The sequence below is a fragment of the Pinus tabuliformis genome, chromosome J, assembly GCF_031772625.1.
Source record: "Pinus tabuliformis cultivar Carrire ecotype Pingquan chromosome J, CPIR1, whole genome shotgun sequence".
Lineage (NCBI taxonomy): Eukaryota > Viridiplantae > Streptophyta > Pinopsida > Pinales > Pinaceae > Pinus > Pinus tabuliformis.
Genome location: NC_142295.1, coordinates 915,099,795 through 915,113,858, shown reverse-complemented (window position 1 = coordinate 915,113,858; position 14,064 = coordinate 915,099,795). Strand labels below are relative to the sequence as shown.

General features: G+C 35.2%; 1 protein-coding gene across 1 annotated transcript in view; it reads left to right on the top strand.

The window, feature by feature from the left end:
- Positions 1-10,588, top strand: part of LOC149229729 (uncharacterized) — an 83,286-nt gene extending 72,698 nt beyond the window's left edge. Inside the window, exons 3-4 of the mRNA XM_089381116.1 lie at positions 7,853-7,987; positions 8,072-10,588. Of these exons, the coding sequence (XP_089237242.1) occupies positions 7,853-7,987; positions 8,072-10,588 (2,652 nt within the window). The remainder of the gene's footprint in view (positions 1-7,852; positions 7,988-8,071) is intronic.
- The last annotated feature ends 3,476 nt before the right edge of the window (positions 10,589-14,064 follow it).

Genomic DNA, 14,064 nt, shown 5'->3' with positions numbered 1-14,064 from the left:
AATTAATGGTTTGACTTAGATCATTAGGTCAAAATTAGCTGTTAGCAATATAGCCGTTGGAATCTCTGCACACTCTATTTAATCAGCTAAGCCGGATTGGTTCTTCAACTTGTCCTGACGATGAACCACACTGGCTGGTTCGAAACGCGTCGATAAAAGATTGGCTATGTGATTTTGCCGAAGACTATCTAAACACTACATAGTATTAAGCGGAGCAGGAAAAAAGGTGTGATTGTAAAAAATGATCTTTCCAAATCGTATGATAGAATCAACTGGCTCTATATCCATATGCTAATGACCCATCTGGGGTTTAGCATTGGGTAATTGGATATATTGCAAATGTTAGTTTTGTTGTCCTGATCAATGGGGTAGCATCCTCTTTCTTCAACAATGAATGTGGCCTTAAACAAGGGTGCCCATTGTTTCCCCTTCTTTCCTTACAAGCGGCAAAAGCACTTAGCCAGTGGATATTGGAAGCGAAGAGAAGAGGAGATTTAAAAGGCATTGAAATTTATATAAACCTGCATATCACCCATTTTGTTATGATATTATGTTATTCAGTGACAGAAATAGAAGTAATATTCAACACATAAAATCATCTCTTGATCTATTCCTAGTAGCTACAAATATGTGTATCAATGCCCAAAAATCATCTTTGATTCTTAAAGGTTTCTCAGGGACTGAAATCATGAGGATTGCATCGACCCTCCCTTTTGAGGCTAAGTCGATGAAGGAAAGCTTTAAGTACCTGGGATTTCATCTAAAACTGAACTCTTACAGGAAACAAGATTGGTACTGGCTTGTGGCTAAAATTGAAAACCAGATTAAACACTGGAGTTATAAATGGTTGTCGAGAGTGGGGAGGTTGGTTTTGAATAAATCGGTTCTTGTGGCCATCCCTGTGTATTGGACTGCATTGACATGGATCTCAAAAGGAATACTCTCAAGAATAAGGAAAATATGCAATAGGCTCCTGTGGGTTGGAACAAAAGAGGATTCAGTGCTGCCATTGGTGGCCTAGGGAAAAGTAGCTAGACCAAAGGAATGGGGTGGATGGCGCATTAAAGACCTACCAACCTTTGCATCTTCACTAGCAACAAAAATGGGGTGGAGACTTATATCAATGGACAATCTGTGGACGACAATCATCAAAGGAAATATATAGATCTGAACCCCATGGATGAATGGTTGAGGAACCCTGAAAAGAAGTCTCCACATGCTTCAGTAGTATGGAAGGAAAATTTAGAATCCTTTAGGACCATTGGATAAGGATTGACCTGGCACATTGGAAATGGAGAGAATCTTAGATTAGGAATAGACCCATGAGTAGGATGCAACGAGGGATATACCCTATCAAGAGAGGTCATGACATGTTTACATACACAGGGCCTAGTTTACTTGAATCAGATTGCAAGGGAAGGTCAGACGACAATATGGCAACAAGCATGGAAAGCAGCGAAAGAAGTGCATTTGGAACCTCAATGGAAAGAGGAATGGCGAAATTTTATTAGAGAGCTCCAAAGAACAAATGTTCATCTCAAGGATCGTCTAGATGTGCTGAGATGGGTCCATGCTCCCACAGGAAAATATTCTCCAAAGTCTGGCTACTCTTACCTAATGGTAAGAAGGGCACGGGGAGCATTGAAATGGTGGTTTAAACCTCTCTGGAAATTAAAAAGTCCCGCAAAATTAAGACCTTTTTTTCTGTTGTATCTTAAGGAACAAAATCCCTACATGGGATAACCTACAGAAAAGAAACAAAGAAGGTCCAGGTTGGTGCACCCTCTACAAAAGTAAGGAGGAATCAGTACAACACCTTTTTTTAAAGTGCCCTTTCAGTATTAGAACATGGGAAGAAACTTTGAGATTACTGGGGAAGACTCAGACTTGGAATGTGGAAAACATGTGTGATGCCTGGCAAAGATGGTGGGATGAGGTTCAGGAGGAAAATATGAAAAATCTCCCTTTAATAATCTCATGGGGCATTTGGTTGGCTTGGAATAGGAGCATATTTAAGGATTTGGTCCCTGCTCACGTTCCTATTGTTGTAGAAAGTGCCTCAATCTATGCTCTTATCCCCTTACTAAATCCTGTAAAAATCTCCAGGCGACCAAGAGAAGAACAAATTAGGGGTGATACACCATGGGCCTATTTTGATGGTGCATCTGATCCACATGACATCTGTGGTGTGGGCCTTGTCATTCACATCAACAACCAAAAAAGTTTAAAAGCTTCGGTGGGCCTTGGCACGAGAACAAATAATTATGCAAAACTTCAATCCTTAAAACTTTTACTATGCTGGCTTACTCACATGAGGATGGGATCGGTCCAGATTTTTGGAGACTCACAGAATGTTGTTAAATGGTTCAATGGAGAACAAAGATGTCAAAATTATATTTTGATTCCGTTACTAGAAGAAGTCTTACATCTAAAACAAAATTTTGACTTTATAACTGTTTGTCATATTTACAGGGAGCGGAACTCAGCCGCATACCTCCTTTCTAAGGAGGGTCTACAACTGTCTATGGGAAACTGGTGCATAACAAAAGCTGATAAGGATTGGATCCATGTGTCGGATCAACAACCTTTCGCCTCCTTATCGAGAGGGGAAGGCCTATTTCAAAATGTTTTTTCTTCTCTGCAGAAGCTATGGTCTCTTTTTTGATACTGTTTGTTTTTACAAGGGACAAGAACATGTTATATTTTGAAACATTAAATTTTTGTATTTATGCACAATTACTATGTTCTTGTTTGGGTCGTTTTCCTCAATAAAGGGGAGGTCCGGGAACTGGACTTGGCTCGTTTTTCTGGTTTTCTTTTTGGGTTTGAGTAGTACATAGTTCTATGTTACCACCCAAAGATGACTTACTCTATGTTTATTTTGTGGACATACAACTCTTTGTTTATTTTGTGGACATATTGCTTAAATGCATCTACAAATGTAACTTCTTATTGCCTTAATAGAAAGTTCAATTTTTTCCCTGGAAAAAAAGAAGTATGGTAAATAAATAAACCTCTTTTTATATTTACTCCATAAACATCTTTATATTTACCAAAACTCAAAAAAATGGTTTTATTTAGGTGAAGCCTATGGGACAAATACCATAGGACAAATTATTATTAATAACATGGGCCAAATACCAACAAATTATTATTAATACCATGAGCCAAATACCATATTTATAAAAAATGTATGGTAAAAAATAAATATAGAAGAGGTATAAAGAGGTATGGTAAATAAATAAAAATATATCAAATAGGATTACAAATCAACATCTAATTATATACCAAACCTATGGGCCAAATACTATGGCCCAAATTATTATTAATACCATGCAAAAAAAACATTATTAACCCTAATACTAATATTAAAATATTAGTGTTAATATTAATATTAAATATAATATTCATATTAATATGTTATAATAGTAATATTATTAAATTTAATAACTTTGGATTAATATAATATTAAATTTGTTACATTATAATATATATTAATATATCATGATATATATTACCTCTAGATATATATGGGAGAGAAGAACAAAGACATAGAGTGATAGAGGTGGAGAGATAGGGGGAGTGTCAAGGGAGAGATGGAGATAAACTAAAGGAGAGGGGAGAGGAGGAACGAAGAGAGAGAGAGGGAGAGGAGTGAGAGAGGTAGAGAAGGGTAAGAGAGGGAGAGGGAGACACAAAGATGGAGGGGGGAGAGAGAGAAGGGGAGAGAAGGAGAGAGGGAGGGAGAAGTGAGAGGATTGGAGGACAGAGAGAGAGAGAGAGAGAGAGAGATGGGGAAAGAGAGAGTGAGGTAGGAGAGAAAGGGAGAGAGATGACTTGAGAGAGAGGAGGAGAGAAGAAGGCATAGAGATATGGAGTTGGAGGGGAAGATGGGGAGGGAAGAACAAATATATAGAGAGTGAGAAGTGGAGAGAGAGAGGGAGTGACAAGGGAGAGATGGAGAGAGAGAGAGTGTATGTTTAGGAGTGAGATAAAGAGGCAAAGAAGGAGAGATAGAGAGAAGGGGGACGAGAAGGAGAGAGGGAGGGATATAGTAACATATTTGGAGAGAGAGAGGGAGAGATGGTGGAAGAGAGAGGATTGTAAGGCAGAGAGTGAGAGAGAGAGAGGATTGGAGGGAAAAGAGAGAGAGATAGAGAGAGAGAGGGAGTGAGAGAGTGATGGCGGAAGAGAGAGAGAGTGATGGGGGAAGAGAGAGGGAGGTAGGAGAGAAAGGGAGAGAGAGGAGTTGAGAGAGGGGAGGAGAGAGGGAGCGGAGAGAGATAGAAGTGGGGGAGAGAGAGGAGGAGAGTGATGGGGAAAAGAGAGGATTGGAGGGGGGAGAGAGAGATAGAGAGAGGTAGGAGAGAAAGGGAGAGAGAGAGGATGAGAGAGGGAGGGAAGAGAGATAGAAGCGGGGGAGAGGGAGAGAAGGGGAAGAGAGAGAGAGAGAAGGGGAAGAGAGAGAGAGAAGGGAGAGGAGGAGGGAGGGATAGATGGATAGATTGGAGAAAGAGAGTATATATTTTGGGGGTGATATAGAGAGACAAAGGGAAATAAACATATAGACGGAAGGCAAAGAGAGGGAAGAAGAGAGAGATGGAGAAAGGGAGGGAGGGACAGAGAGATTGATAGATATGGAGTGAGAGTGTGTGTCTGTTTGAGGGGTGAGATAGAGAGATAAAGAAGGAGAGATGGAGGGATATATAGATATAGATGGAGGAGGCAGAGAGGGAAGAATATTTTTTGCACTAGATGCATTGATTTCAGTGTAGATGGTGATTTCTAATCCTATTTGATTGCTTGCACTAGATGCATTGGTTTTAGTGTAGATGTTGATTTCTAATGATATTTGATTGTTTGCACTAGATGCATTGATTTTAGTGTAGATAATTTCTAATCCTATTTGATTTCTTGCATTAAATGCATTGATTTTAGTGTGGATGGTGATTTTTAGTCCTATTTGATTGCTTGCACTAGATGCATTGATTTCAATGTAGATGTTGATTTCTAATAATATTTGATTTCTTGCACTAGATGCATTGATTTCAATGTAGATGATTTATAATCCTATTTGATTGCTTGCACTAAATGCATTTATTTCAGTGTAGATAGTGATTTCTAATCCTATTTGATTTCTTGCACTAGATGCATTGATTTCAATGTACATGTTGGTTTCTAATCCTATTTTCTTACTTGGACTAGATGCATTGATTTGAGTGTAGATGTTGATTTCTAATCCTTTTTGGTTGTTTGCATTAGATGCATTGATTTCAGTGTAAATATTGTTTTTTAATCTTATTTGATTGCTTGCATTAGATGCATTGATTTCAGTGTAGATGTTGATTTTTGATTTGATGTAATTGGATATATGATGGTATATTAATTTTAAAGTGATTGGATTAACATTGTGCATTGATTTTAGTGTAAGCACAAGAAATTATTGATAATGTGCATTGACTTTTGTGTTATAGTAATTCAACTTATTAATATTGGAGAACAAGAGAGACAAGGTATGATGTTTACTACTATAGCTCGAGCTAAAGATTTATATGGTTTACGATTTAAGTGTCATTTTCATATAATCAATATGAAAAGATGACAAAACTAACAAGGGTGACAATAAGAATAGTAGAAGAAAATAGTTTGAGATTAATCACAATCAAGACTATTTGTAATTGATTACATTCTTATTATTCACATTTTCTATCATTCAACATTATTACATTGTCACTTTGCATTCAAAATTTGTATTTCATCATTAAAGTTATTAACAAGGTAATTAAGCAAATTTAAAATTAAAATGACCATTAATCTCAAACATATTTAGCATATTTAAAATGATTATATTAATATTAGATGTAATTACATATTATTGATAAAATTAATCCTATCCTCTATAGATTTTTCTTGGTCGCACAAGACTCGCTGAAACCAGCCTAGATCCATCTTAACTCAAGGCAGATCTTATTTCCACCTCTATTGTAAATTTAATGCGCCTGACATGCGGGGGCGATAGCCACATACAACGCGCGCCGTGATGACTATCGCCCCCTAGTCATCACGGCGCGCGTTGCATGTGGCTATCGCCCCTGCATGTCAGCCTGCATTAAATTTACAATAGAGGTGGAAATAGGATCCGCCCTAACTCAATCTATCAAGCGCAAAGAGGGATCAAATCTCTCGAGGTGCAAAAGTTTTGTACTAAAAAAAAGTGGTTTGCACCCGGAGAGACTTGATCCCTCTGGCTATGGATGTGCAAACCTTTCCACAAGCTCGTTTAATAACAATAATAATTGTGCGGAGATATGCTCTGCCCAGTATAGAAGAGATGTTGTAAAGTTATGTTATGTTAGGTAAACATTTGGACTAGGTCAAATTACATAACAATAAAAATAAAAATAAAATACATGTGATCTTTTGAGATGTAAATCTTTGTCATGTCCTGTTATGTTATGTAAACATTTTGTTTGGTCAAATAAAAAAAAAAAAAAAACTAATAATTATATTTTTTAATAAAAATAAAAATAACTCTACTTTAAACATTTGTACTTGAATTTTCTTTAAAAATAACTCCATGTTAAAACAAAAATAACTTTAACCAAAATGATAAGGTAACTTTGATTTGGTCAAGTTATTGGTGGTTTTTGAGGTTTATGAAAACCCATGGTATTCATGTGGAATATAAACTATTTAAAAGAAGAAATTAAACTAGCATAGATTCATCTTAACTTTGGATGTACCAAGCGTTGAGAGGGATCAAATCTCTTTTTGCTCTAAAAGACTTTTAAATCCCAAGAGAATTGATCATTCTCGAGACTTGGCAGATCCAAAATTAAGATAGATCTATGCTAGTTTAAGAAAAACTCTATAATATAATAAGAAAAATATGTTAGATGAAAAAATGTTATGTTATATGATATGAAAATAAAATATTATATTATATATATAAAACCAACCTGATCCCTATAAATCTAGACTAACTATAATAATTATCTATTTTAAGATTTTGCCAAGTCATATCAAATTGGTATATAAAATTTCTCTAGTAAAATTTGAACGTATAACTATTTTTATCTTTTTAAATTTAAACTGTGTATAACCTTTATGAATTTCAATTTCTAATAATTTCTTCATATTTTTATTTTATTAGATTTATTAGATTTAAATTTATAAACTCTTCCCAAAAAAGAGAGACGTACTTAACCATTAAATCCACTTAGGTTGTGATAAAAAGTACACTATGAATTTAAGAATTGTGATAAAAAGTACACTGAATTTATCAACTCATCATTGCAGTGCACCGGCAGAGGCAATTTCACACTGCCCATTTAGATTGCATACTTTCTACTGAGGCACTGGCGTTGAGTTCCTCGTCGTAGAGACTTAACCTGCAGTGATAACTTGTTGGAGCTACATCTCGTGTTCTTTATGGGCAAGTTTGGTATTCGACCATCCATTATGAAGTGCATTTGGCTATCAGACAGCTCCCTCCAATATGTAAAACCAGGCAAAATGCTTTGCTAAATTTTCCATACGTTAAGACTGAGATTTATGTCACTGGAATCAATAATTCAGGATACCGTACTGAGTGTGATTTACCGTGGCACTGAATAAATTATGTTAAGTACTGTACTTTCAGGAAAGTAATGTGGATACGTGTAGTTTAATTTACACCGTGCTACTGACTAAATTGTGCTGTAACGGATGAAGTACCATACTTTCAGAATTGTAATATTGATCAAGTGCAGAATGGTCTTGTCACCAAATAAACATTAATTTCGAATCTTTGTCTGGTACGATTTCGAAATCTGAACAGCTTTATTGCTACAGAACTTTGTAATTCGAACAGATCTGCTACTACAAAGCTTTGCCTGATGTGTTTTTCTACTTTAATTTTCTCTTCAGAATCAGAGAAACTCCTGGTTATTCTACTGTTGCTGTTATAACCTTAATAACGATATTAAGCAAAAAAATGGCCACTTGTGTATGTAATCTTAGCTACCAATTGAATTAATTTTAGCTGTATTATACTGTCAATTGTATAACTGACTCTTCAAATTTGTTGCAGGGGAAAGGATTCAGAGAAATCCAAATCATCCCTTCAGCGGAGGAATTCTTATCAATTGAAAGCACAGGCGATGGTAATTGCATACCTATCAACAAGGTAGGCGAGCCTTATTCAGATCCATATAGTTACCTAGATACGCAATTCAGGCTCCTCAGAGAGGACGTGTTGGCACCTTACAGAGAAGCCCTGCAGAAACTTAGAAATAATTCTGGGCTGCAAAAGCAGAGAAGGTTATGTGATATTCAAGTATACAGGTCCGTTAGATATGTTGGCATGAGAGCAGGTCGCGATGGTGTGGATTATGGTGTTTCCTTTGATGTCGAAAGTGGTGTCCAAGTCGATTGGGAGAATTCAAAACTTCTGATGAACAATTCCTTGCTCTGTATTTCCAGCGATGGGTTCATGACATTTTTTTGGGCATTAGTTTCAGACCGGGATCTTAGAAAACTTAGGGAAAGAAATGTTATAGGGGTGAGATCACCAGTGGATGGGCATGAGCTAATTGAGCTCCAGAATGGAGCGGAGTATTGCATGTTCGAATCTACAAGCGCCTATTACGAGGCCTATGTTCATGCCCTCAAGGTTTTAAGAAAGCCGGAAATGGAGAACCTTCAGTTCAACGAACAGCTCGTATATCTTAAATCCAGTGTACAGGATGTTGAATATAATGTTGATTGGCGTGAGGTTTGTAAGGATCAGTGTGATTCTGTTGATGAAAGCCAGGAAGACGCCATTAATCAAGGACTGACGAAAAAATTGGCGGTCATTCAGGGGCCTCCTGGAACTGGAAAAACATTTATAGGTCTTCTTATTGTTAAGACATTGCTGCAGATTAATTCTGCTGGTCCTATCCTGATAATTTGTTACACTAACAGAGCCCTAGATCAGTTCTTGGAGGGAATCTACGACTGCGAGAAAAGCCTAGTGAGGATGGGATCCAGAACCACCAGTGCCATTCTTAGTAAATGCACTGAGGATCAGCTCATGAAGAAGGAGAAAAAGAAGGGGGCACCTGCCATACTCAGAAAGCTGCGGGGTCAATTATACAGGTCGAGCAAAGCCAAGAAAACTCAAGAAAATGCCATAAACTTTAAATGCTTGAATGGGTTTCAGTCCAAAGGGGAGCTGTCAAATTTAAGTCGTTCCTATGCTTCTGCATGTAGCCAAGCGTCCGAAGCAAAAAGAAACATTCAGACCCACTTACTAAGTAAATTTAAGGTCCTGGGGATGACCACAACCTTTGCAGCTCGTAATCATGAACTATTGAAGTCTTTGAAATCAGAAATCATGATAGTGGAAGAAGCTGCAGAGGTACTAGAGGCCCAAATTCTGGGATGCTTGAATCCCAACATTAAGCATCTAATTCTCATCGGTGATCATATGCAGCTAAGGCCATCTGTAGCAACACCCAAGCTAGTAGAAATTCACAGACTAGATGTATCAATGTTTGAGAGGATGGTAAGCAGTGGAACAGAGTACAAAACATTGCAGGTTCAAAGAAGGATGAGGCCTGCAATATCTGCCTTGCTCTCCAATTTGTTCTACCCCATGTTAAAAGATCACCCATCTGTTCATGAATTCAAAAATGTGAGAGGAGTTGCAAGTAATGTGGTGTTCATGGACCATGAGAGCGCCGAAGATCGTGCTGAGTCTGGAAACAGCAGGATGAATGCCATGGAGGCAGACATGGTGGTTCAATTTTGCTTGTACTTAACCAAGTGCTGTGGGTACAAGCCATCAGATATCAGTATTTTAAGTATGTACAGATCCCAGACAGAAGAAATCCAGAGAAAAATCAATGCTTCATACCCTTTGCCAAGGAGACAATATAACCCGAAAATGGCAAAGTCATTTGCTGGTACTAAGAAATGTCATATAGTGAACACAAATGAGTTTATTCCAAAGGTGAGAAGTGTGGATGAATTCCAGGGAGAAGAGAGCAATATAATACTGCTCTCACTGGTCAGAAATATGAGCTCCTCTTCAGACAAATTATATTCAGATGCCCCACAAGATAGCATTGGATTTCTCAGCATTCCCAACAGAATATGTGTTGCACTCTCCAGAGCCAGAATTGGTCTCTATATCTTTGGCAACGCCAAGCTTCTGTCACATAAGAGTTCGTTATGGAGAGACATCGTCCAACATCTAGAAAAGAATGGCAGTCTGGGAAATGGAATTAGATTATGCTGCCCAAGACACCCAGATGTGCAAGTTGTTGCTCAGAGGAGCCAGTATTTCAGAAAGTACAGTGAAGGACGCAATGGCGGCTTTTGCACCAAGAGATGCAGGGAAAGGCTCATCTGTGGACATTCTTGCCCCAGAAAGTGCCACTATGGGGGCCATGAAAACTTTGAGTGCAGGGCTAAATGCTTGAAGAAGATTGAATGGTGTGGGCATTCCTGCAAGAAAACATGCCATGCCAGTTTCTACAGTAGCGAGTGCTTTCCCTGTGAAGAATGCAGAGTTACGAACAATGTTCGTAACAATACTCTGAAATATTTGCTGACAGGATGATCTTAGGTGATCAGTTTTGAAGTCCATCCATGGTGCCTTTAGGCTTCTGAGATGGGTATAAATTAACAATGTTCGTAACAATACTCTGAAATATTTGCTGACAGGATGATCTTAGGTGATCAGTTTTGAAGTCCATCCATGGTGCCTTTAGGCTTCTGAGATGGGTATAAATTAGTAAATTTTTGTAGCAATCCCTGTGAAGAATGCAGAGTTACAAACAATGTTCGTAACAAGACTCTGAAATATTTGCTGACAGGATGATCTTAGGTGATCAGTTTTGAAGTCCATCCATGGTGCCTTTAGGCTTCTCAGATGGGTATAAATTAGTAATTTTCTGTAGCAAGGACTTGGACAAAATGGTCTATTGATGATTGCAGTCCAGATTTGCCTTTAATTCTATATACTGAGCCATAACTGGTAGCTGTTTGATATTTATTCCTCTCTTTCTCATTTCTGCTGTGTCAATACTTCTACCAACTGCAATCTAAATTAAGATATTGATCCCTCTGTTAACAATGTGGGAATTTTGCAGTTAAGTTGATGTTCCCACTGTTACGCATGTAGAAATTTATATGAATTATTTAACGAAGAAATAGAAGAACAGAGCAGGAAATTTCCTTGCACTGCTATTTGCAGATATGAAGCGTCACACTTCGAAAATCATTTGAAAAGGTTCATTTTTGGTGTTTTTGGCGGTGTTTAATCTCAGTTTTGCAGTTTCACTATTAGTTTTATAAATTTATCTGTCAATACGACGTTATTTGTTATACAAATTTATCGGTCAATACGACGTTATTTGTTATTTGATAACTCGTACAATTATTTTATAATTGTATTAAGTAAATATGAAAAAATAAACATAGATTTAAAAATTAAATTAGTTAATATTTGAAAATCCATCTATTCTAATATGATAATTTCATAATTATATGACGTAAATGTGAAAAATAAACATTAATTTAGAAATGCAAACTAATTATTATTCAAATATTATAAAAAAACAACAAAAATATAAAATATAAAGACATGATTAATTTATAACCATAAAATAAAATAATTTAAATTAAAAAAATAGATTAATTTACCAACAGCAAGAATGCCTATCAACCTAATTAATTTAGGCCATCCACACATATTTCTGAATCTAGCATTGCGTTTACTTTTTTATTTTGGTTAGCTATTTGAGATCATTTCCCAACTGAGCGTTTGTATTTTAACAGATCCCTCCATGTTGGAATCCATGATTGATAGACATAATATTAGTAGGACTATATTTAGTTGAGTACATCACCTACAAACATTTATTTACTTACGAACTATGGAAAATATAATCTGGTAAACATATTTCATTGGGCTGTTAATAAAAGCAGAACTCCATGGAAATGCAATACAAGCTGGTAAGCATAATTCATTGGGCTGTTAATAAAAGCAGAACTCCATGGAAATGCAATACAAGCTGGTAAGCATATTTCATTGGGCTCTTAATAAAAGCAGAACTCCATGGAAATGCAATACAAGCTCGTAAGCATATTTCATTGGGCTCTTAATAAAAGCAGAACTCCAGGGAAGCATTTCTGGAGTAAATACAAGAGATCAAAGCCATTCATTTACTAGCAATCTTTCGCAAGATTTAAGCGGCATTCTTATTACAAGTATGCAACAAAACGTATTGCAGGCATACTAAACAAATCATCCTTTAACTAAAATAAGAAATTAGGATAGGGAGATCGACACTTTCTGAGTAACATGTTCAGTGCATCAAATTGCTACTGGGAATGACTGTCCTCATAGGTGTAGGCAACCCTTCATGCCAATCCTAACCAGAGCCGCTATGGATTGAGGTGATCCGGATCAATTATCTCATACAGAAGAGATGATATTTTGATTAATTCAAAATAAATAAAATTAAAAATTAATAAATTAGTTTATATTTATTTGAATTTTGAATATATTTTATTTGGTCGCCTTTAATTTTAGGGTCAATGAGATTTAATTAGTATCTTCCAATTGGTACAACGTTTAGTATCTCCCAATTGGTACAACGTTTAGCGACGAGAACTCAACTAATTAAGTTATTTTTAGAGTTTTTCAAGTTTTACATTTAAAATAAAATTTTACACTAAAAACATGATTTTTTCAAAAATTAATAAATTTAAAATTAAAATGAACTTAAACTAGTAGTATGAATCAATATTATAATATTGTTAAACAAACTTGCAAAGTGATCGTTGAACAATTGAGAAATAACATGTATACTTGAATCTGGATGATTATCACATCAGAGAAATTAGAGAAACAGAAGCAGAATTCTTAAAAAAACTAATGAGACTTATTTTGAATTATTTTAAAGAGTGGAAAGTTAGGTTAATGGGAAATGAATCAAATCAAAATCTCAGTGATTTTTATTTTTTTATAAGATGTAAATGATAAATACATTATTTATTATATTAAATATAATTTTATGGTAGAGTTAAATTTAATATTGTTAAAAAAAATTATAGCGTGGAAAAATAATGTAAGTGATAAATTTATTAATTATTATATTAAAATAATTTTGAGGGTTAATTTTTGTTTGTTTGTTAAGTTGTTTTGTTCTCTAGAAATGATCACAAGTTTAATCTTTGGCTTGAGAAACTATGATCCAAGAACCTCTAAGTCATCAAAATCACTCTAGGGTTACACCAACCTTTAACATGACTGGATTTTTGTCCACAAAGTTTAGAATCTGTAACCTTCACAACACTGAGTAACTTAACATTACACCTTATCACTATTTATCCTACACCAGTAAGCTATGGCAAAATTAAATTATATATATATATATATATATATATATATATATATATATATATATCATTTTAAAAAATAGATTAAATAAACTAAGAATAAGTAAAATCAAAATTTGATATTCATAGATAAATCTATTAATTTTTATATGAAAATAAATCTATAATTGAACCGAGTTTGATATTATTAAAAAAATTTGAAGAAAAAATTATTATACAGAAAATGATGGTCCAAAATGAGAAACAATTTGGGATGAAAAAGGAAAAGAAATTTTGATTTCACAATCAGAAGCAATTTGGAATGAAAAAGAAATTTTGAATTTTAAAAGAAAAGAAATTTTGATTTATATGTGATAATTTTGAATAACTAAGTATTTTAGAATTTTGAATAAAGAAAAAAGTATATAGTTTTAAAAGAGAAGGAATGATAATTATTTCCTATTTTTTAAATATAAAAAAAATTGAAATATCTTATAAGAGAGACTTTAATTTAAAATTTCAAAAATAGAAAATGAAAAGTTAAATTATATAGGAAATAGAAAATGAAAAGTTAAATTATATAGGAAGAAAATTTTAAATTTTGACAAAAAAAAAAATTCTCTGGTCAAATTTAGCCCTTGGTTAATATAAGCATAGCCCGATTAGGAAGCTGTTGGACTTTCTGTGCTGACTATTTAACATGCAAAAGCT